The sequence below is a fragment of the Lactuca virosa genome, chromosome 3 (genome assembly GCF_052849685.1).
Source record: "Lactuca virosa cultivar CGN04683 chromosome 3, Lactuca_virosa_CGN04683_v6, whole genome shotgun sequence".
NCBI classification, from domain to species: domain Eukaryota; kingdom Viridiplantae; phylum Streptophyta; class Magnoliopsida; order Asterales; family Asteraceae; genus Lactuca; species Lactuca virosa.
In genome coordinates, this window is record NC_136428.1 from 1,135,350 (window position 1) to 1,158,868 (window position 23,519).

A 23,519-nucleotide genomic window follows, 5' to 3' on the forward strand; every position below is an offset into this window, starting at 1 on the left:
TCAACAACTGGAACTTGTTGAACCACACTCTCTTGAGTACCTATAGTTGCAGAACCAATCCTCCCACCACCTCTCCTTGTGCACAACTTCTTCCTTGGTACATCAATACTATTTCTCCTAAATCTTTTAGAACCTGCCTGTTGCTGATGTTTTCTGAGACTCATCCTCAATGTGTTATGTTTTCTTGGACTCCTCCTCACTGTGTTAGAGCATGGAGGTTGACTTGGGACATTTGGTTGACCAGGGCTTGTAGACACATGGGGGATGGGATGTTTTCTTGGCCTTCCTGTCTTCTTTGGTGGGGGAGGCACATATTGTTTTCTCTCATTCTTACATGCCCTCTTGTTATGACCATATTCCAAACAATTACCACATCTGGTAGTTCTTGCAACCTTCACTTTTGTTGTTGAAAACTTGCTCTCCTTCTCACTGGCATGCCTCTTTCTTTTGGTAGCAGGCCTACCAGGCATCCTCTTAGACATTGGAGGCAATGGCTTAATGTATTCAGTTTGGGCCCAAAGATTGCTGCCATTAACAGGTTCAATGTTTGTTGAGTAACATTGCCTAAATTTATCTTTAGAGAAGTATGCATTGATGTATGCATCTGGTGTTTGATGGATAAAATTAATTGCTGCATTTGCATGCACACAAGGGATGCCAGCCAAATCCCACAGCCTACATGAACATGTCATATCATCTAAGTCCACCCTATAACTGTCACACCCTCTTCTGGCCTCAAACACATGCCCTTGACTATGAATTATTCCCCAGAACCTACAATCAAGTATCTAGTTAGTAACAATAATTAATGATTAAGATAAGTTTTAGAAAGCATAAAATATTACCTCATATTTTTCCCAAATCTATTCATTTTTTTCAAAAATTTTGGACAAACATTTGAATTCCACTTTTCACTTTCCACATTCATGTAAGCAAACCTGTCCATGATATAAATCCGTATCTCTTCAAGCATAGTGATCAAAGGTTTTTTCCTAGCATCCAATATTATTGAGTTGAAGCACTCTGAGATCCCATTCTCAACTGCTTCACATGCATATCCTGTTCCAAAATAGGCTCTACACCATGTTTCTGGTTGCTTTGACATCAAGTATTCATATGCAGAAGGGCTCAATTTCTTGATGCTTTCCATATGCCTCTTGAAGTCACCTTCTGTGCAACTCATAGAGGCAGCCCAAAACAACTTCTTATACTCCACACCTGTGAAAGCCTTTCTAAAGTTGACATAAATGTGCCTAGCACAATTCCTGTGTTCAACATGAGGCAGTATATCTTTCACAGATTCAAGCAGACCCTACCAGACAACCATTTAATTAGTTTAATAGAGGACAAATATGTAATAAGATAATTATGCAATTAAGTAGAGGACAAGTATGTTAAATTTTACCTTGTGTTGATCTGATATCACTACCAAACCTCTTCCACTATCAAGATCTAAATCATCCCTTAGAAGCTCAAGGAACCATGTCCAGTTAGCCTTATTCTCAACATCGACAACAGCCCAAGCAATTGGGTAGACCTGATTATTGGCATCTCTACCTATGGCTGTCAACAACTCACCCTTTACTGCTCCCTTCAGAAAGCACCCATCCAAACCAATAACTCTTCTACACCCTCATTTCCAGCCTTCACATATAGCTTTGAAACCAATATAAAACCTATGAAAATAGTTTATCCCATCTGGATTGACAGTAACACACACCTTACATGTAGAACCTGGATTGGATCTTAACAACTCTTGTGCATAATCCCATATTTTGGCATAATGTTCAGTCAATTTACCTTCAATTAGCTCCTCGGCCCATTTCTTTGCCCTACGACATTGGCCTATAGACACAGCACACCTAAACCTTTGTCTGATGTCAGTAATCATCTCTTTAAGCTTCACCTTAGGTTTATTTGCAATTTCAGTTATGTAGTGTCTACCTATCCATTCAGGAGTAACCATACAACCAAGTTTGAACTTCTTACCACAAACATGAGTAGCTTCTAAAGTCTTGATTTGAATAGATCTTTCATTGAACATCCATGAGGCATATAGTCTAAAAGGGCAACAATTATCCTCATTTCTTTTCCCACATCTTACAACTATTCTTGTACTGTCACACTTCTCAAAGTAGGGTTGATACCCATTGTGGACTGCGTAGTTTTGGATACAAAACTTCAGTTGTGTAACATTCTAAAAAATATCACCAAGTTTTGGTTCCATTTTGTCCCATCTTGTTTTTGGATCATGTAATCTGTACTTGTTTATCACCTGTTCTTGCTCTTTTTCATTTTCATCACTTTGCAAGTCACCACGATGATACACTTGTGCTCTTACATCATTAGTCAAACTAGAGTTTCTAATATTTTCATCACTTAGTAACACATTAAGAAATGCATCCTTACACTTGTCCAGTGGAGTAATGAACTCTTCGTCTGGTTCATGATCCATGTAGATGCCATGAAGCTCAAAATCCATCTCATTAAGACCAGAGAAAGGCTCACGTAAACCAAAAAATGGGTATGTGTTACCTTCGTGTTCTGAATCCCAATCCATCATAACAACCTGAAAAAAAAACACAAACACATATTGTCGTTATTCGTTAACCTTTGAAGAACAAAGAACTGTAATAACACAATCTTCAAAGAAATTACACATACCCTGTGAAACCGACTCTTCAATAACCTAATCTTCTTCAAAAACCATAAGCCCTAATTTTAAGATGAATGATGTCGACTTTCTGAAGAATTCTGAGAAAGTGTACGTATATGTGCAAAAGGGTGAGATTAGGTGGTGGGTAAACGGACGTAACAGAGTAACGTCTGTGCCAACATGTCAATTAAGTGCCAAATCAGCACATGGTAACCGGCTACAAAGGGTCCAACTTGTTAAATGAGATATTTGATAGGTTTAATGAAAGTATCCGACTTTAATGCCCCCAAAACTCATCCAAGGATAAAATCGTCACTTTTTGGAAAACTTAAATGAGTACATGGAGTGGAGTTTGGGCAGCAGCGGCGTACGTTGGGCGTACCGTCCCGGTACACTGCGCGTAACGGGTTTCAGCCCGTTACCTTTTCTTTGAGCACGATGTACGATGGGCGTACAATGGTGGTACGCGGGGCGTACTCACCATAAGCAATTTTGGTCCATTTTGGGCTTTAGATCATTTTGGGTTTGGGCCATGATTGGTTAGGCCAAGTATGGGAATGGTAAAATAGTCTTTTACCCCTTAGCATGATAGAATATGATTGGACCTTTGATTATGGGTTATTACCTTAATTATTGATTAGGATTGATATTTGATATGTTCAGTGTGAGAAGTCGTGGTAGCAGCAGCTCGAGTGTGAGATTTATTGACATCGGATTGAGGTGAGTCTCCTCACTATACTTGTGGGTCGAAGGCACTAATGTCGTCCCACTGGAATGTGTTATGTAGAATGCTAGTTGTCTTTATGACTCTTGCATTGTATGTTGGGTTGGGTCCATGGACATGCATGTAGGGCTAGGCCCATTGCATGAGTGGGTGGGGCCCGTTGTATGTTAGGCTAGGCTTATTGTATGACGGGCTAGGCCTAATTGTATGTTGGGTTGAGCCCATTGATTAGGACGGGCTAGGCCCATTATTATGGGTTGGGCCCAATATGCGGGCTGGGCCCAATGATATGTATGGTATATGGTATTTTGGGAAACTCACTAAGCTTTGTGCTTACCGTTTTATGGTTATGGTTTTAGGTACTTCCAGTTTAAAAGGGAAGGGTCCGGCGTGACTGCACAACATACCCATGGTTTTATTCCGTAGTAGTTGTTTACGACTTTTACTTTGATGTTTAAATATTATTTTTCACATTGATTGTTTTTGGGAACAAATTGTTGTATGGATTAATATTTTAATAATGAAAATTTTTCCATGTGATTTTCGAGACGTTACACAAAGTTAGGCCTTGACCCACCCGACACAGATCTAAGTCTTATATACCATATATATTTTTGTTAAGTAAAAAAAATTGCTTCATATGGTCTGGATTTTGCCGATCAAAGATTTGATAACCGCCACTTTTTGAATTGTTAACTTTTTGAATTGTTGCTATTTATTTCATATTTCGTTCATTATTCACCAACATCATTATTCATCAGCCATCAACCATCAGGTTAGTATATTAATTTTTTTTCTATTATCTTAATACTCAACTACTTGTTTTTATTTTTATCATAGACAACTTTTAGTTAACTTACTTTTTACCAATTTAGGTTTGCATTGATTTTATATTTTTATCGTATGTTTCTAATAAATTAGGTTATTACTTCTTGCTATGAACAAATTATCTGTATTATAAGTTTATTTTGTATAAAAATATTAGACTATGTTTATAATTGATATCACTAAGCTTCTATTTTTAGACTCTATTCTAAATAATTTTAATGGTATAAGAGAGCATTGTGTGCTACTTAAATGAATAATTTGTTTTAGAATGCATACATTGTTACATTTTGTTATCATTTGAAGTATTTTGCTAATCGATCATATTTTATAAATTTATGACATATCCTAAAACAAAATCTTGGCTACGTCATGTAGGCAATGACATGCATCGATGGAGAAAGAAAGAGGAATTAAACAGGTATATTAAAGAATTAAACAGGCAGATTGCTGGAGAATTTGGAAACAAGTTACCCAAAAACCGAGAAATATTTTCACATGCATATCACCCAACACCAACCGAAGGCCAAGCATTCAAGCACATATATGAAATATCTAATAATTTAATCAAAGTATTTCAAATTAAGTTTTTTTTTTTTTTTGTGGTTGCTGTTGCCATTACACATAATTTCAGGATACGTGACAGTAATAGAATAAAATATAAATATTTGATAAATAGTCTAAAAGAATTTTCCAAAACCAACGTCGTCGAAAAGAATAAAGTGTCACAATTTTGATGATAAAGAGGAATATTAATATTAGTATAATGTGGGTCCATAATCGGGGTTTTAAGCATGTACTTATGCTCGTCTTTATAGGGACAAACTCAACACAACACAAGAGAAGAGAGCGTTTAGTTTTAGGGTGGCAACACCTTACCTTAATTTATGGGAGACAAGAACTTACAAGCACAGGATTCAAGTCTTATGTTTATGTTACCCATCATGTCTGTCTCTCCACTGATCTCATGACTGACCCCTCACCCATAGTCCATACTCCATAGTTTATATATATATATATATATATATATATATATATATATATATATATATATATATATATATATATATATATATATATATATATGGAAAAGTTCAATAGAGAACCATAATTATTGGTTCTTCAAGGAACCAAATCTTTTTTTCAATTTCTAGAGCATTCAAGCACATATATGAAATATTTATATATGGTTCTCTATTGAACCTCACCCTATATATATATATATATATATATATATATATATATATATATATATATATACTCCTTCCGTCCCAAAATAATAGTCCACAGACAAAAAACATACATTTTAAGAAAACATTAATTACCATTAACTTTATTAAAGGAAATGACAGTCTTACCCTTCTGTTGCATTTAATTCTATGGTAGTTGCATTTAATTTTATGGTAATTTAACTAATAATGAGGGGTATTATGGTAAAAGACATATTTATTTTTAGAAGTAGACAATTATTTTGGGACAAACCAAAAAGGAAACATGAACTATTAATATGGGACGGAGGGAGTATATATATATATATATATATATATATATATATATATATATATATATATATATATATAGAGAGAGAGAGAGAGAGAGAGAGAGAGAGAGAGTTGAGTTGAGTACTTGATAGAGTTCCAAAGTTTTCCTGTGGTTGGCATGCATATCACACATGTACATCTTTGTTTCTAAAAGGTTGGTTAATGGTAATGCCCAATCTCATGAGAATGAGTTGTACGTGTACCCACAAGCCCAACATTACATGGCTTTGTCTCATTTCATTATTTTTAATTGCACCAGAAACCTAAATTTATGATGACTCGATTGTTATTTGTGTTGTAATTTTTTGATGTTTTTTTTTTTTCTTGTGGATATAGACTGGTTTTTTGAGGGAGGGAAGCTAAAGAATGGAAAGTGAGAAGTCAGGAGAATTGATTCCACAACCAGAAACACCAATGGAGCCGATGGAATTTTTGTCCAGATCCTGGAGTCTTTCTGCTGATGAAATTTCAAAAGCATTAATGGCACATAAATCAAGAAAAACGGAATCATCATTGGTTGCACCACAACCACAACCACAACCTGTGAGGAGTTAGTTGATGATTTCTGAAATCCCAAAATTTAAGAAATTCAAAGGAATATTGGTTTTAACTGATAATTTGTTGCAGCAAACAAAGGTGATGAAGGTATCAAAAGTTGAAAGGGTTAGATGGTTTAATCACAGCAGCATACGAGGGGGAGGGAAGAAAGATAAAGTCCGGGCAGAAAAAGCACAGACCCATGCCGCCCTGTCTGTTGCGGGTCTGGCGGCGGCTTTGGCCTCCATCACAAGAGCGAGAAGCATGGAGGAGGATTCAAGAATGAGCAGTGCTGTTGCATCGGCTACAGAGCTGTTAGCAACCCATTGCTGTGAGTTGGCGGAATCCTCTGGAGCTGATCATCATCTTGTCTTGTCTGTCCTCCAATCAGCCATCAACATCCAAACTCCAACCCATCTAACAACTCTCACAGCTGCAGCTGCAACAGGTCCTCATCCTCATCCTCATCAACTCAACTATATTTTTAAATAGAATATATATATATATATATATATATATATATATATATATATATATATATATATATATATATATATATATACACTCAATTATTCAATTACAATAATATAGCTTTGCGAGGTGAAGCAGCCCTGAAAGCTAGATTTCCAAAACAAGCAAAAAAGAATGCTACTGTCATTCCATATGAAAAGGGAATGCCACCTCCTGCTGCTCACACTCAAACCATTAAATTTAAACCCCACGAGGAGGAGGAGGAGGAGGAGGACGACGACCACCATCACTCTTCTACTCAACACATGCTGCAACAAGTATACAAAGGTTGCTTGCTTTCATTTCATGATTTCATCTCATCGTATGTATCATGAAAATACTACTAGTAATATATATATATATATATATATATATATATATATATATATATATATATATATATATATATATATATATGAGAAAATAAGTATATGAAAGGCTGACCAGCTTTCTGATCAATCAATGCCCAGGAGGGTTACACTGGAAGCAAGTATCCATATACATAAACAACAAGTCCCAGGTAAAAAAAATTTAGAAAACCAAAGTATGAGATTTGTGTAAAACAAAAATTATGGCACTAAATTTTTGCATGACAGGTTATAATCAAGCTCAAAAGCAATTATGTGGGAGGGGCCTTTTCCACAAAGAATAAAGGCAAGCTTCCACTTCATGGCATGGCAAATGTAATTTAAACCGATGATAAAAAAATTTAAAAAAAAACTTTTTGTTTACTACCTAGGACCATTTTGTGGGTCCCACTCCCATCTCTCTTCCTAATATAATACTCATTTAATTAGTATATTTACATCTCAAGTGAAAGAAAGAGAGCATTGCTCCTCCTCACCTAATAATATATAGTATTATAGTAGGACTAGGACTAGAACTAGGACCGGACCCACAAACAGCAACACAAAATGAAAATGAAAATACTTGAATTAATCAAATGACAGGTGTTGTGTATGGTGTGTGCAATGAGAAAGGGTCTTGGCCATACTGCAAAGAAAGGGAAAATGCAGATACCTATTTTGGGGTTAAAACAGCCAAAGGTCTTCTGGAGTTCAAGTGCAAGACAAACATCCACAAACAGAAATGGGTTGATACAATTCAATATCTTCTACAAATCAAACAAACTACCAACCAACCAACATCAGGCATTCGCATTCCATCAAAAAGCTTAGACTAGACAACCATCAACCATGTGTCATGGACTCATGCTTTATGACTGCATCTAGTCTAGCTATTAATTATAGCTTTGGTTTTTGTAACCCTTGTGACTATGTACACACTACTCTACTTAACATATATGCATATGCTATGCGCCTTGTCTCATTGGTGATTTACTTTATTTTTTTTTTCTGTTTGCTTCCACTATATATATATATATATATATATATATATATATATATATATATATATATATATATATATATATATATATATATATCAATCAACATCAACAAAAGTTTCCGTGTTCAAACAAGTATCACACTAGAAAACACAAAGTTTGACAGAGAAGAAAACTCCAACAACAATGAATTTAAGAAGGAGAATTGAGAATGCACATATATATGATTATGAACACACAATTAGAATGACTCTTTATCTTATTATTATGCCCACTTGGATTGGATTGGAACAACTTAAATTAGAATGTGAAAACTGAAATACAAAAATTTGCAACAGCATCATTTTGACCTTACTCAAAATACAACAGTCCTGTTGTCTTCATAAGGTAGAACGCGTAACTCACAATATGACTTGATTGCCTTCATAAGGCATTGTTTTTCAAGATTCTCAGATTTCTGAATAAAACTCAGCAAATTATCCTTGTGGGAGACTCTCTCAACCTGCAACCCAAACAGAAACTACTGACTACTGATACTTGCTTTTGTTGAGAAACTGAAAACTCTTTTATTACCATCTGCTCAATGATTGGGCCTCCATCAAGCTCCTCCGTGACAAAATGGGTTGTGGCACCAATCAATTTGACCCCAGCTTCAAAAGCCTGCCATTCTCCAGTAAAAAAAAAAAACATAAAATAAAAAGCTTAAAATATATTTTTTGGAAATTGAAAACACAGAACCTGCCTGCCTAGATGGATTTCCTCCCTTGAATGATGGCAATAAGCCATGATGTATGTTAATCACATCCTTCCCATATCTTTTCAAAAAGTTTCCAGACAACACCTGTCCTGGGTAAAATGTAAATAAACAAATAAGACCTTTACCCTATCCTGCTGCTATACTAGAAAGAACATTTACCTGCATGTATCTAGCAAGGACCAAGAAATCTGTATCTTCAACCAACCCCAATATCTCATCTTCTACATTCTTCTCCTTTGACTTGGACAGATAATGATATGGAATCTCATGTCTTTCAAGGAACCGCATCACATGGGTATTCCCCACCCTATCATGATTGCTGTTCAAAAATACAGATATATATACAACATTTACTGGTCAAAGATAACAAATAAAAAATCAAAGTCCCATGCTTTACCTGATTACAGAGCTTATTTGAACCGGAAGTTTTCCATCTTGCCAAGCATGCAGTAGATCAACAAGACAATGGTCCTGCACCAGCAACCTCCTTACTAATCTAATACTATTTTTGGTTTTCGCTTTTGAATTATATCCTAGAAAGAACAAGAACAAGAAGAAGAAGAAGAAGAAGAAGAAGAACCTGCTTAGAAGCAAGAAGAGCAATTTTATATTTGGGGTCTACAGAAGGCACTCGAACAAGCGATTTAACTGCATTGAACATCTTTGATAGGTCAAGGAAGTCCTCGTTCATTTGCTTCCGCTGCCATTTAATTGGGTCGAACACAAACTCACTGAAACACAATTTATTCTTACTTGTTACTTATCAACTTCATGTGAAGTTGGGATTATTAGATTAATATACTTGCACTTGTAAAACCAACACACATCAAACTCATGTACAACACTAGGGTTTAATTGCAGAATTATGAATGATTTAGAGTAAAATCAAAGTGATTTCTCACTCAACTAATTCTGTTCAAAGATACTCACTCCCTAACATCCATCTCCTAACAGAATGACCAAAATACCCCTCAATCTCACAGCTATTGTAATTCTACTTATTTTCTACCTTTACAACTACTATCAAGTGTAGTGTAACACAAACTCTTCTGCTTAAATTTATTTTTTTATTTTTAAAAAGAGTATATATGAAGAACTATTCAGTGCAAATTTGGCAAGGAGCCTTGCAGGTATTGTAAATGCTTGCATGGGGAATCTTAGTAAGAAAGGCAAACTCCAGCGAGTCTTAGATTGGTGAAAAAAAAATGAAATCCAATGCGAAAAGATAAGTTAGATGGTAAACTGAGTATATGAGTTTTTGCAAGCCATTCAGTTATAACTTCATTAAAAAGCTTACAGTGACACCACTAGAATAATAATAATAAATAATAATAGTTGTACCATTTAGGGTTCCTGTTAGCAGCAATGGTAAAGGTTGCTGGTTGGGTGTCAAGCGAAGTGCATTGGGTATGGGTATGGGTATATGGCAGTGTAAGGTTTGGTTTGTTTGGGATTGGGGTTGTTTGGTATTTAGAGGAAGGGGCAGTAGGTGATAGGTGTGAATAAGGGCTGTTCATGAGGTGAGGTAGGTGTTGTATCTGCTTCTGGTGGGACAGATTGTGCATTAGGTATTTGTGAAAGGTAAGGCAGGATTTGGAATGGTTGTAAGAGGTTTTTGAAAAGGAAAGGATTGTTCATTAAATCGAACATTACGGGCCACACAGATACAGATGCATTCAGATTGTGGTTGGTAGTCATGTTGTAACCAAGAAACACACAAGGTGTAGAACGCAAGTCCATTTAGTGTTTATTGTATGGACGGAAATGAGGAAAGCACTGACATTGACATGACATCCAAAAACCCGGAGAAAGGAAAATCCGGGTTTATGCTTGAACACATGTTCAAAGGGTGAGGTGTTGGAGGACATTCGGTTAATAAAATAAGATATACAACGGTGTCAAAAGCAAAATGCCAAAACCGTTGTGGAGCAAGTAAAGTAAGACCGGACAAAACCATTTTGTTCACTAGTATGCGGACATGAAAGGCGATGCGTGATGAGTGATGCCGAGAGGAGAGAAGAAATGGGAGAGATTCCGAAACTCGCCTCCCCAATCCATTTGGACTGATTTTTGTTTGGCTTGAAACTGTCTTTCAATCATCGCAAGGAATTTTTTTAAAGTGACATAAACATCAGTTTTTAACTTTAATGGAAAAATCCACATAAATCTAGAGTAATGATCAACACACAACATAAAACAATTTGTGACCATCATAAGAGGTAACGGGAGCATGACCCCATCACAGAAAATAATGTGCGAACTTTTATGAATAGATGGTGATAAATGAAGTTTAGACGATTTACCAACAAAAAATATTAACACACTTATTTTGTAAAGGTAAATGATATTTAGATAACATGGACTTCAAAAGCTGAGGATGTAGATATCCAAATCTTTGGTGCCATGTGGTGGAAGAAGCACGACGGGTAGAAAACACAATTTTGTGAACCGGTTGAGTTTGAGGAAGACGGAAGGAGTAGAGACCTCCATTACTTGGATCCATGAAGAGGATAGTGTGTGTAAGCTTGTCCTTAACAACAAAGAAAGTGGAGTGAAATTCAAAGTACACATGATTATCAAGACAATTTTTGGACAGAAAGTAGGCCTCAAAGTTATCGAAGGTAGATAGGTCTGGTGCAACATGATGACTAGAGCCGGTATCTGGAAGCCAAGAGCTAGTCGTTTGTGAACGGTAGTCTATAGTAATGTTGGCCGAAGGTGGCTGCCTCGTCCTCATAGTAGTTGGATCACAATTAGGGCATTAAGACGGGATATGACCAATCCCACACCTATTGCATGTGCCAAAAACAATGTTTTGATTAGAAGCCCAACTAAATTGATTACGGTTACCTCTTCCTTGATGTTTGTTGTTGTAGTTTCCTCATCTACATCTAGAATCACGACCACAACCACGGTTATTTCCAGATCTGTTTGTGTAAAGGGCTTGTACAGGTTGTGCATGGACGAGCTGAACTTGAAGACCAAGCTGTAAAAGAAACTATTGAATAGCGCGTTGATCCGGTGAACGAATAGACGAAGTGGCACTTAGAATCGTTGAGGTGCGACTGTTTGTGACAGTCGTGAATGCTTGAGCCGGAGAGACGTCGATTGGTGATTTCTTGATCATGTAATCATGGTCAAATAACAAACATGAAGTTCTACAAAGGCAGATGGGAATTGACAACCAAGAAGAGTTGATTTCAACCCATTGTATTCTTCTTCTCTAAGACCCGAGATAACCAACATCACCAAATCTTTGTCTTTCATTGGTTCGCCTATATTGTCGAGCGCATTAGAGCATTCCTCATTCTTCTTGTCAGTTATGCAGATGAGGTTTCATCATCATTCATCTCTAGTTTGAGAAGTTGAGCCTTTAGGGTGTATTTCCTAGAGGATGTGTGATGAGCATACGCACGCAGAGAGTCAACTAGAGATCACAAAAAGTAATTCCTTGAACGTGTCGAAATGATGCCTCAGAGACCCATGTTATGTAATTAGGGTTAGGTTGTGGTGGCGGCACTGTGATGCTGTCGAGAACTTGTGCCATCAATATAACCGAACAGGTTGTTAGTGACAAGGAATGATTGAACCATTACTTCCAGAGCCATAATTATTTGAAGAAGAGCCATAATTATTTGGAGATAAAGTGAAGCCAAACTTGTGAGAGTTATGTGTGGTTTTCTCAGCTGAGGTGAAGGCTACAATGAGAGTCATTCATAGACAGACGACAAAAAAAAAAAAAAAAAAAGACATGTCTTGTCTTGTCTTGTAGTCGACAACAACGACAGGGAAGGGAGAAGAAAGGGCAATCGACAACTTTTAGGGTTTGTGGGATATGGCTCTGATACCAAGATAAACTTGGTAATCAATATGTTGTATTATTGTATGTAAATCACGATTACAATAGAGTATATATAAGAGATATACTTACACTCTAAACCCGCTTATATATATATATATATATATATATATATATATATATATATATATATATATGGAAAAGTGAATATACCATTAAGGGTATATAAACTTAGGTACGCAAACTCACAATACTATGTCGTTTTGTATCATATATATACATTATAATTGACCAATGTTCTTATTATTCAACTTATAACTTAATTTACTTCCAAGATTTTTATAAATTTCACATTTATCTCCCTCTTACATAATTTTCATTTTCAACTATAATATATATAGCCTAGTAGGTGTTCGGCAAAAAGATGTGATGTAAGAGGAATATAATAGTGAAATTTCGAAAATCTTGATTGTAAATCAAGTTAGGAATTGAAGTTAAAGAACATTATAATGAATATATCAAACAAAACGACGTATTATGGTGGGTTTGGGTACCTAAGCTTATATACCCTTAAGGGTATATATATATATATATATATATATATATATATTACGCTTAATTGTCTAATAGAAAATCATGGCAAACAAAAGTTTGCTTGATTTTCACATCTAGATGGTAATTAGTGGTTCACCAAAATCTTGACTTCAAGAGCAAAATAAGTGAAAAGTGAAAACACCTAAAAAATACAAACAATCTTATCAACATAAATAAATAAATAAAACACAAGTAGACCACACCACATACTAACCTTCTTGAGTAGAAGACATTTTTGTTGTGGGGCACAAAAATATCAGCTACCAATATGTTCCCTCCCCTTGACGCAATACACTCGGATATTTTTGCCACGATTCCAACTTGATCCTATTCAGAATACAATAAACTCCAAGTCATCGAATTGTCAATTTGTTTGAGACATAGTCAAAATATATATTATATACAATACAACTTGTAGAGTGGGTAGTGAAGCCGTGATCAAAAAGACACAAGACTTTCTTAATTACATCTACAAAGTAGGTATGGCAATAAGAATTTCTTAATTACATTACATCTTGTGGTTATAAGGAATTCAATGTAAACATTTATAAGTTGGTTAATGCTTTTGTTATTTTCTGCTAATTTGTATATACCAAAATAGCTCTAGTCCATACAATTCAATAAATCTATTCCTCGGTTCAAACACATTTAAATCCCTAATATGCTATTCCGATTAAGTCCTAATGATTTACAATAGTATTGTATAGTTCATAAAGAACAATGTTCACGACTTTTATGATAAAAAAAAAAAAACAAGAGCAAATTCAAATACATATGAGAGGAGGGGGAGACTTACAGGGCAATGAAAAACGTGTATACCATGAGCAAGGGAAGGATCAGGGGAGATTCTGAGGGTGTTAAATGATCTTTTCATGGTTGCCAGAACAATCGGCCAGCTTAAGGAAGCTCTTCCAAGAACGTTCATGACCTCTCTCTCTCTCTCTCACAGCGTCCACTCAAATCATCGCCATTCCCATCACCTGCGGCTGCGATTTAGAATCGGCATACTTTTCAAAACCCAACCGGATAATAATAATTAATCTTAAAATTATAAAATATATAAAAATATCTCCAAAATTAAAATACCCAACAGCAAAAACTTTAATCATTTAGTAAATCAACAATCATAGCGCATTCCTTATACAAACCAGTAGAGAGATTACAAGTATTGCACCGTGTAATCATTTGTTAAAAAGATTTCATATTTGACAACACATGGACCAGTAGACAGATTACATGTAGCAGCTAAAATCGACACTCAACAGGCCAAAATACTACCAGTTTACCAAATCACTATCATATGTGATTCACACGAGAGAAACTAAAAGCTTCAAACATCCATGGGTTCATTCTAATTCCAAACAGATTTGAAGTTTTGAACTATTTTAGTATTTTGTTTATTACCTTTGTCTCCAGTGGTGGGGGAGCTCGCTGGTGGTGTAGCTCACAGGTGGTTTGAGGAGCTCACCGGTGGCCTCGATGCTGATTTGAGAGTGAGAGGCGAGAGATCAGCGAGGAATGAAGAAGTGGTTCTCGTGGTCTTCTGGTTCGTATACGAAAGGGGCACAAACGTACGCAAATAGCTGAGAATTAGGTTAGGTTTAATTTTAAGATTTTTTTTTTTTTTTTTATGTGGCTGAACTTTTTAAGATGTTTTATTTGATCGTTATATTTTCTTTAAGTTACCATTAACTATTGAATTTTTTATTTTTGTTCATTTTGATTATTCTAACCGGTGATAGTAAGGTTACAATTAATCATTGAACTTTTCTTGATGTTTTATTTTAGTCGTTTCGAACAACATGTCAAGATTATACTTATAATTAATCATTGAACTTTTTCTTAGTTTTTTATTTTCGTCATTATATTTTGTTTAAGCTATCATTGGTCATTGAACTTGGTTATTCTTTTCATTTTAGTCGCTTTATTTTTTTATTATAATTTCAAAAAAATTTAAAAAAAACTACTATTTTTTTTCCTTTTTATTTTTTTCCTTTTTTTCAACAAGTAAATTTGTTACATCAATGATTTTAGAGTAAATTATATGAATAATCCTTGTGGCAACGTTACATTTAGTCTTTAACTTTTTTAACTCAAACGCTCTCAATGACTTTAAATGGATTATTGTCCCTTTATCCACCTCATCGCTTTTGTCGTTGGTAAAAACGTATCCAGTCATCATCAATAACTAGTTTTACTTTGGGTAACCCATGGGAAGTCTTCGTATCGGATGGCCCAAAGCAAACAATATCTTGGTACATAGGAATCAACCGAAAACACTAACAAATCCACTTCTTCTTTCAGAAGCCCGAATCAGGGGATACGATCATCCTTCAACGCACAAGGGCTATGTTTTGTATAAAGCAATTGAAAACATTAAACGTGCATACTACCCTAAATCACAAGAATTATTCATATAATTTAATCTAAAATAATTAATGTAACAAGTTTAGCTCAGGAGAAAATGTAACTCCCGCATTTTCTTGCTAGGCATTAATAAAATGATGTAATTGTAATGATCAACAATTGTAACCTTTTATGAAGTAATAAAGGAAATTATTTGAGTATTATGTGCTTTGGTGTAATTTTTTTTTATTTAGTACACACATATGTCTATTGAAATCAAATATAGTTCAATACATATCGATGGAAGGCAAACGGGTATGCCGCTAGCCCTTTCTGGATGGCAAAACTAATTCTGGTGTAATTATATGTAATATACAAGCTTATAGCGATATAATATGAATAAAATACGTGTCTAAAATAGAATAATGATTAGGCCGAATATCCTTGATGAAAGATGAAGTAGTAGCGATGAAGATTTCGCATATATAAGGAACGCTCTAATCCGACTTATAACGAAGAGGCTATGGTCATTTGAAGTTTCACGTTCAACCCGATACGGCAACGAGCGTTGTAAAAAGTGAATTTTAGATAGGTTGCTTATTAGACTAAGTAATCTAAACGAAAGTCGTAGTAATCTTAAAACCAAGAGTGTGCATATAAAGAACGTCCAAATCAGACTTCGTATGAGGAAGTTATGATTTTTCGAAGTTTCAGCGCAGCAGTGCAGACACAGAAATCGAATTTTAGATCGATTGATTTTTAGCCGAAACAATATAAACGAGAATTGGAGATCTCGTTAATAGAAGCTCAACGATATAAAGAGAGTCAAAAACGGAATCCATATGTGAAAGTTATGAATTTTACACGAACGTTAACAGTGTAATCTTCGTAGACTGTTAAATTTAAGATCAGCTGAGAATTAGCCGACATGGTCTAAATGAAAGTTGTAGTACTCGAAAATACATATGTGTAGATATAAAGAACGTCAAAAATGGAGTTTGTATGGCCGAGATATTATTTTTTGAAGTTTTAAATCTTACCTACCCATCAGCGACGTGGCTCCACCCACCAGACGTCGCGTGTCCATTTCTGAGAGGATGAGTAGCGACCACGCTTGGGCGAGGCGCACGCTCTATCTCTGTGTGTAACGCTTGATTTCCTGGTATGAATTTATTTCCAAGTTGTTTATGTTTTCTCTTTGGGGCACGACGTGTTGGAGCCTCAACACGGTGTGTTGAGATGTCTTTAGTCGCGGAGTTTAATGAGCCCACACGACGTGTTGAGATGTCTCAACACGACGTGTTGGTAGCTGGGAAGGAAACCCTAATTTTAGGGTGTTGCATCCTATTTAAAGGCCTTAAGTCCCCTTGACCGGCCTCCTTACCAGCCTCCTTTGTTATCTAAAACCCTAAATCGAGTTTTGAGCTTTCTTGGTGGTGTTCTTGAAGTTTTGAGTGAATTCTTGTGGATTTTTGTGCTCATTTGAAGGAGATTTGGAGTTTGAAGGTGCCTAGCTTGGAAGGAAGGTCATAGATCCAGAATCTCGCCAGTTGTTGCAGTCTCCTTGAGGTATCAAGTTCATACCTTGGTTTGTTGTTGATTATATCTTCTCTTATGGGGTTTTTGTAACATACCTTTTGCAGGTATTTCCGAATCCTCTCTTCTATTATTATTTTGTCATTTGTAGTCCTTGGGGTTATAAGAGTCAACCCATAAGAAGCCTAAGGGCTAAAGTTGCAACTTTGAGAACAAGACTAGTACGCTAAGTGTACACAAGGAACGTTAAGCGTACTAAGGCGCGCCTTAGTACGCTGCGCGTACACTTGTGTACGCTAAGCGTACTCGTGTCAGATGCAAACCCTAATATTTAGGGTTTGAGTGCTATATAAACAATCATACTTTGGAAGTAGGTAATGAGGTTAGACTGTCATGAATTGGCTTGTAGATTGTCTAAGTGTTTAGACATAGCAAGAGTTTGCTGCAACGTTCATGAGTACTCCTGAAATAAGATTTGAGTATTGGATCAAACCCACGCTCATATGAATCACTTCATGGAATTTATCACGAGTGATTCTGAGACGATAATATCGTATAGTCTTTAAACCGAGATATATGAGTTGTTGTTTACAAGTTGGTTGTGCATTGATAATGTGTAAACGCATCAGTAACTTGATGTTATAACACGTATTGTTGTGTACGATTTAATAAGTAAATAGTACAAGCATATAAGTCAAAGTTTATATGTTCCTTTTATCCTAAGAGGATTAAAAGCGATATATTGGGCCCCTCGATGATTTTCTGTTGACTTATGTGCCAGGCCCGGTCAGGACCGAATTGATGTGTTCAATTAAGTTCTATGTCAAACAAATCAGAAATCGGGAAACAAACTGTTGGACAATGAGTATGACTTTATTCCATGTCTTTGTCCACACGATATCTTGAGAACGGAGGATTACATGATCCCTTATCTAAAGGACGCGTTATTGACTAGGTCAGAGTTCGACAACGGCTTTTGAGAGCTACGATTGCTAATCGGATTTTGAAGTCATACTTGCAGTTATATTTATTAGACTTATCCAAGTGGGAGACTGTTGGATTAGGTGTCTAAGCCCATAACTATAATTGGTATGTACTTGACCCAATAGTAGCATGGTCCTTTTGGGTTGCCTTCACCATAGCAATTTGATAGGATGAATTATGGTGAAAGAGGTTAATTGTGATTTATTAATATATTATAAGAATAATATATCAATTGAGAAATCATATTAATTTAATTAGTATTGATCAGAAATTAATTTGGAATTAATTTGGTGATTAAAAAAGACTAATTAAATTAAGGGGACTGGTATTGCAATTATCTAATAGTTGCAAGTTGAGCTTGTGGCTCCTTCTGGAAGGGGTGGACGAATTATGTGTGTAGCCCACATATATTTCGTCCATATGATAGCTTCTGGAAGGATCTACTGTGTAACGCCCGTGTTTCGGGGCTAAGTATTATTAGATGATGTAATAGTCTAGGTCAACTATTGTAAATCTTTTTGAAGTAATAAAGATGAAGTATTTGAGTATTATGTGATTTATGTGCTTATATATTTGATTATAAAGAAATAATAAATGATAAAAATAAGCGTCAAAATTAAAGTGTGAGATAAACCCAATATCTCTACATAAAGTTGTAGTGGTCGAAACAAGGATTTCGGGTATATAAAGAGCGCCGAAATCCGGGTTATAACAAAGAAGTTATGACCCGTCGAAGTTTCGCGACAGAACCGGCACGGCACCGGGAAACATAAACAGTGAATTTACGATAGAAGAGTTTTTAGCCTTAGCAATCTAAACAAAAGTTGTAGTATACGTTAAACCGAGAGCGTGCATAAAAAGAACGCCCAAATCTGACTTCGTATGAGGAAGTTATGATTTTTCTAAGTTTCGGATCGGCAGTGCACAACCCGAAGTTCGAATAGTAGATCAGTCGATTGTTGGCCGACACAACCTAAACGAGAGTCGAATATCTCGTCAATAGGAGCTCAACAGTAAAAATACAGACGAAAACGGACGTCGGATGAAGAAGTTATGAATTTTTAACGGACCAATCATGTCCCGACCTTTTAAAAAAATATAACTTTTAAAATAAAGTCAAAATTAGTCGGCAGAGTCTAAACGAAAGTTGTAGAGTACGTTCCCTCTGATATTGCCATACTTATACATATTTTTAGGCAATATTTATTTGCATTTTTACTAATAATTTGGTTATTTGCATAGAATAATGTTACTTATAAGCTAAAATTATATTTTGCAGCCAAAGTAGAAGCATTTTCGAAGAAAGGGACCGAAATTGACAACACTTGGAACTTTGGAGACTTGGTGAATCAAAAGACAAGAAACCCACGAAATCTGATAAATTCACATCGTGAGAAGTTTATATTCACGACGTGAGTTGGAGTGTTCTAGAAGATATGCATCCGGATGGAGGAATCCTTGTCGAACACGATTATCTCATATTCACGACGTGAGACTTATTGGCTCACGACGTGAACTCGGCAAAATCAGAAAAGTATATATATCCTTGTCCATTACGACTTGGGGGACTTTTGGCTGATAGAAGGCAGACCTAGAGACGATTTTGAGAGAAAAAAAAGTTCTGGAAAAGGCTTTTATCACCTAAGGAGAGAAAAGTACATCAATAGTTTAATTGTTTGGTACTTTCATTATGATTTCTATTTCGATTTGTGTTTGTTTATTTGTTGCCATGAGCAGCTGAATCTAGCTACTCTTGTTTAGCTAGATGAAACTTCTGACTTATGGTTTAGCTTATTGATATTGGATTTGCTTAGTTGGTAATTTGCTTGTGTTCGATTTGTTATTACCTAGCATGTTAATATTTGCTTCTTTAGTTACTTGAATTCATGTTCTGTGTAATTGCCGGGGAACGGCTTAGTAATTGCTAATTTATTTGCTTTAAATTAATCGATCCTTTTTGTGGGGTAAAACCTGCAAAGAGTTATTTTTTTTTAGTTTCAATTTTTTTCCTGCATTACAGAACTCACGACGTGAGCCTTACAAACTCACGACGTGAATCCTGTGATCCTAGTTTTCTTTGTTTTTAGTTTGCTTTTCTATTTTAGTTCAGTTTTACGTTTTTATTTTGTTTATTTTTTCAGGAGTACATGACCAGAGGGTCCAATACACCTTTGGTGTCACCACTTGAAGATCCAGAGTCAGCCCTTCACAAAAAGAAAGATAAGAACGTAAAGGAAGATCAAACACCAAAGAAGACACCCTTACAAGAACTCAAGTCAGTGTTCTCAAAGAAGTCGGGGAAGAAAATGGGAGAGTCAAGTTCATCTTCAAAGGACAAGAGCAAAGTTGAGAGCATCGATCAAATACCAATCCCAAATGAATCTGAATACGAATCTGAAATCGAGTTTGGACTATTTATAAGTGAACCCGAAGACGAGCAAAGAGACGAGATGGCAAACATTGAAGAAATGTCCATGGGAGCTTATAAGAAGCGGATTCGAGATGATGTTGGTCCCGGTTTAGTACAACCCGCGATTCCTGCCACTGCCACATTCGAGCTGAAGGGACATATTTTGACTGCACTGAAGGATATTCCATTCTATAGAAAGGATCATGAGGATGCTTTTAAGAATCTAGATGAAGTGAATGACATTGCAGATTATTTCAATGTTCCAAATGCCAATAGAGATACTGTCTTGTTAAGGATGCTACCAATCACTTTCAAAGGAGCTTCAAAAGATTGGCTGAAAGCACTTCCACCTGGTACAATTACTACTTGGGCTCAAATGCGTGAGCAATTTCTAGATCAGTTTTGCCCACCTTCCAAGATAGCTAAACTCAAGAAGGCAATAGCCAACTTTGAGCAACAACCGGGGGAGTCATTATACGAAGCTTGGGAGCGCTACAAGGGGTTGTTAAGGAATTGTCCTCAACATGATCTAAATGTTCAACAAGAGATGTCTATTTTCTACGATGGGGTCAATGTTATGACAAGACAACTCCTTGACTCTCAAGGGGCATTGACAAAGAAGAATCCAAGGGAGGTCAAGGAGTTAGTTGAAGAATTCGCAAGACACTCTCGTAAGTACCACAACCCAAGACAAGATGGAGTAAAAGGCAGTGGAGGTACACATTCTGAAGAGATGGTTGCTATGATGGCGATGTTGAATACTATGGACCAGAGATTGACCCAAATGGACCAATCAATTCATGCAATAAGAGCTGGATGTGAAAGGTGTAGTGGGCCACACTTGACTAAGGATTGCCATTTGGATTAACATGGGAACAAGAAGGCTCAAGTATGCTACTCGAGTGGGGACGAGTATGATGAAGATTGGAGAAAACCAAAGAAAGAGTGGCTGCCATATGATGAATACAATAAGCAAAAGGAAGAGAAATTTAAGCAGACAGGTCGAGGCTTCTATCAAAAAGAGCAACCACCAGCCGAGAACAAAGTGAACTTGGAAAATATTTTGACCCGATTTATGGAAGCATCCGAGAAAAGGCATGATGATACTGATGCAGTGCTAAAGGAATACATGAATATGATGAAAGAACAGCACAAAATGATGATTGACCAGCAAGCTTCATTAAGAAATCATCAAGCATCAATCAATAATCTAGAAGTCCAAGTCGGTCAACTCACTAATTTGGTGAACAACAAATTATCCCCACAATTTCCCGAAAAAAATGCTCAATCCCATGTTATGATGATTGATACTGAAGAAGAGGCAATCTCTGAGTTCCTAGAAGCACTAGAAGTGGAGCCAAAGCCATCCGGACCAAAGTCAAAGAAGACGAAGCTCGAAAACGAAAATGTTGTTGAATTACCAGACTCACGTCGTGAGCCCGTCATGCTCACGACGTGGGCTCAGTCTGAACAGAAAAATTCAGATTTCATTCCGGTTTACCGACCACCTTTGCCATTTCCGTCTCGAGTACATCTTAGTCCACTGGAAAGAGAACATCTGGAGTTTATCAACCAAGTAAAGGGTATTCCTATTAATACCCATTTTATAGATTCACTATCCAAAATTCCAGAATACGCGAAGTTCCTACAAGATCTTGTAAACACTCGCCAACAACTAAAGAAAATTTCTAAGGTCATTCTTAGTGAACAAAGCTCAAGAGCTGTATTGGGAGAGTTGCCTAAGAAAATGGGAGATCCTGGCCGCCTCACTCTTCCATGTGAGTTTGGTAACAATTTGAAGACCTATGCTTTAGCTGATTCCGGGGCTAGCATAAATTTGATACCATTTTCATTCTATCAAAAGCTGAACATTCATAAAATGAAGGCTACAAAGATGACCATCCACATGGCCAATCGCTCGGTGACGCACCCAAGGGGAATTGTAGAAGACATCCTTGTTAAAATTGGGAAGTTTGTATTCCTAGTTGACTTTGTGATTATGGATATGAAGGAGGATGCAAATGTCCCAATTATTCTTGGTCGCCCTTTGCTTAATACTGCTAGAGCTTTAGTTGATGTTCGTGAATCCAAGCTTACATTGAGGGTTGGTGATGATGAGGAGACTTTTGGAATACAATATGGGTTTCAAGGAGAAGATGCAAAAGGTGAGGTGTTTAATATGGATGAAGATAATGATCTTGAAGAATTGGAGAAGCTCATGGAGGAAGAAATCAAGACAATTCATCGAGTCAAACGCACAAAACCAAGAGAATCTGTCCCGTTCTTCGTTGAAGTCATTACCTACACAAAACCAACAACTTTGATAAGTGAGGAAAGCGATGAATTGTCGAGTGATGAAGACGAGGCTACTTCCAAGGAAACGAGTCCATTGGTGAAGGAAGAAAAGATTCAAAGGGAACTTAATAAAAGTGAAGAAAAATTAGAGACTAAAGGGATCAAACGCAAGCTCGATGTAGGTGAACTAAAAGCTAAAAAAAGAGAATTCAAAGAAGGCGTACATTCGACGGGTCCAAGCTTACAAGAGGCGTTGGAAAGAGCAGAAAATTCAGATGGTGGAATCCTCTGACAGCTCAATGTAGGAGGCACGGAGTCCGGCTCACGACTTCATAAAAAAAGAAGCGCTTCTCGGGAGGCAACCCGAGTTGGTTTGGATTTTCTTTTCTTTTTCTTTTTAGTTTTTGCATTTTCATTTTTTTTAGGAAAATTGATCATATCATCTACGACATTTTATAAAACACTGAGTATGGGGTCCCTAAAAATTAAGCGGTAAAAGATTAAAAAAATATAGGTGATGAAATGAAAAATTATTAAGAAATTATATGATCAGACAGTATTCACAACGTGAATCATTTAGGATTCACGACGTGAGGCCAGGAGGACTTACGCACTTCTATTTGTTAGCCCAATGCACGTGTCATCCCACTTATTATTTAA

At 36.3% G+C, this 23,519-nt stretch overlaps 2 protein-coding genes and 1 non-coding gene across 6 annotated transcripts; 1 reads left to right on the top strand and 2 right to left on the bottom strand.

Annotated features, from left to right (window-relative positions):
• The first annotated feature begins 5,812 nt into the window (after positions 1-5,812).
• On the top strand, positions 5,813-8,122 carry LOC145165112 (auxin canalization protein (DUF828)). 3 transcript variants are annotated; one of them, XM_079083753.1, is made up of 7 exons: positions 5,813-5,900; positions 6,083-6,289; positions 6,374-6,731; positions 6,875-7,081; positions 7,264-7,313; positions 7,390-7,447; positions 7,744-8,122. In XM_079083753.1, the coding sequence occupies exons 2-7, from the start codon at positions 6,113-6,115 to the stop codon at positions 7,974-7,976; spliced, it is 1,083 nt and encodes a 360-aa protein (XP_078939879.1). In that variant the 5' UTR covers positions 5,813-5,900; positions 6,083-6,112; the 3' UTR covers positions 7,977-8,122. The 3 variants fall into 3 exon arrangements, with proteins under 3 accessions (XP_078939879.1, XP_078939881.1, XP_078939880.1); XM_079083755.1 differs by having other exon boundaries at positions 6,893-7,081; XM_079083754.1 differs by having other exon boundaries at positions 5,823-5,911.
• Positions 8,123-8,379: 257 nt separating this feature from the next.
• Positions 8,380-14,877, bottom strand: LOC145165113 (formyltetrahydrofolate deformylase 1, mitochondrial-like). 2 transcript variants are annotated; one of them, XM_079083758.1, is made up of 9 exons: positions 14,693-14,877; positions 14,085-14,274; positions 13,503-13,615; positions 9,476-9,626; positions 9,293-9,366; positions 9,055-9,202; positions 8,881-8,979; positions 8,712-8,798; positions 8,380-8,640 (listed from the first exon to the last, which is right to left on the bottom strand). In XM_079083758.1, the coding sequence occupies exons 2-9, from the start codon at positions 14,211-14,213 to the stop codon at positions 8,494-8,496; spliced, it is 948 nt and encodes a 315-aa protein (XP_078939884.1). In that variant the 5' UTR covers positions 14,214-14,274; positions 14,693-14,877; the 3' UTR covers positions 8,380-8,493. The 2 variants fall into 2 exon arrangements, with proteins under 2 accessions (XP_078939884.1, XP_078939883.1); XM_079083757.1 differs by having other exon boundaries at positions 9,055-9,214.
• A 6,111-nt stretch (positions 14,878-20,988) lies between these two features.
• Positions 20,989-21,095, bottom strand: LOC145168235 (small nucleolar RNA R71). The gene has a single exon (XR_013741803.1). It is a non-coding gene; the product is annotated as a small nucleolar RNA R71 (small nucleolar RNA).
• Between the last annotated feature and the right edge of the window lie 2,424 nt (positions 21,096-23,519).

What these genes read in the sequence shown, in the direction of transcription:
- LOC145165112 (XM_079083753.1), top strand. Translation starts at nt 6,113, where the DNA reads ATGGAAAGTGAGAAGTCAGGAGAATTGATTCCACAACCAGAAACACCA. An exon ending in CACAGCTGCAGCTGCAACAG is followed by an intron (nt 6,732 to 6,874) that starts GTCCTCATCCTC and finishes ACAATAATATAG; the next exon opens with CTTTGCGAGGTGAAGCAGCC. An exon ending in ACATAAACAACAAGTCCCAG is followed by an intron (nt 7,314 to 7,389) that starts GTAAAAAAAATT and finishes TTTGCATGACAG; the next exon opens with GTTATAATCAAGCTCAAAAG.
- LOC145165113 (XM_079083757.1), bottom strand. Translation starts at nt 14,213, where the DNA reads ATGAACGTTCTTGGAAGAGCTTCCTTAAGCTGGCCGATTGTTCTGGCA. An exon ending in CAAATAAGCTCTGTAATCAG is followed by an intron (nt 9,215 to 9,292) that starts GTAAAGCATGGG and finishes ATTTTTGAACAG; the next exon opens with CAATCATGATAGGGTGGGGA. An exon ending in GAGGAAATCCATCTAGGCAG is followed by an intron (nt 8,799 to 8,880) that starts GCAGGTTCTGTG and finishes GGAGAATGGCAG; the next exon opens with GCTTTTGAAGCTGGGGTCAA.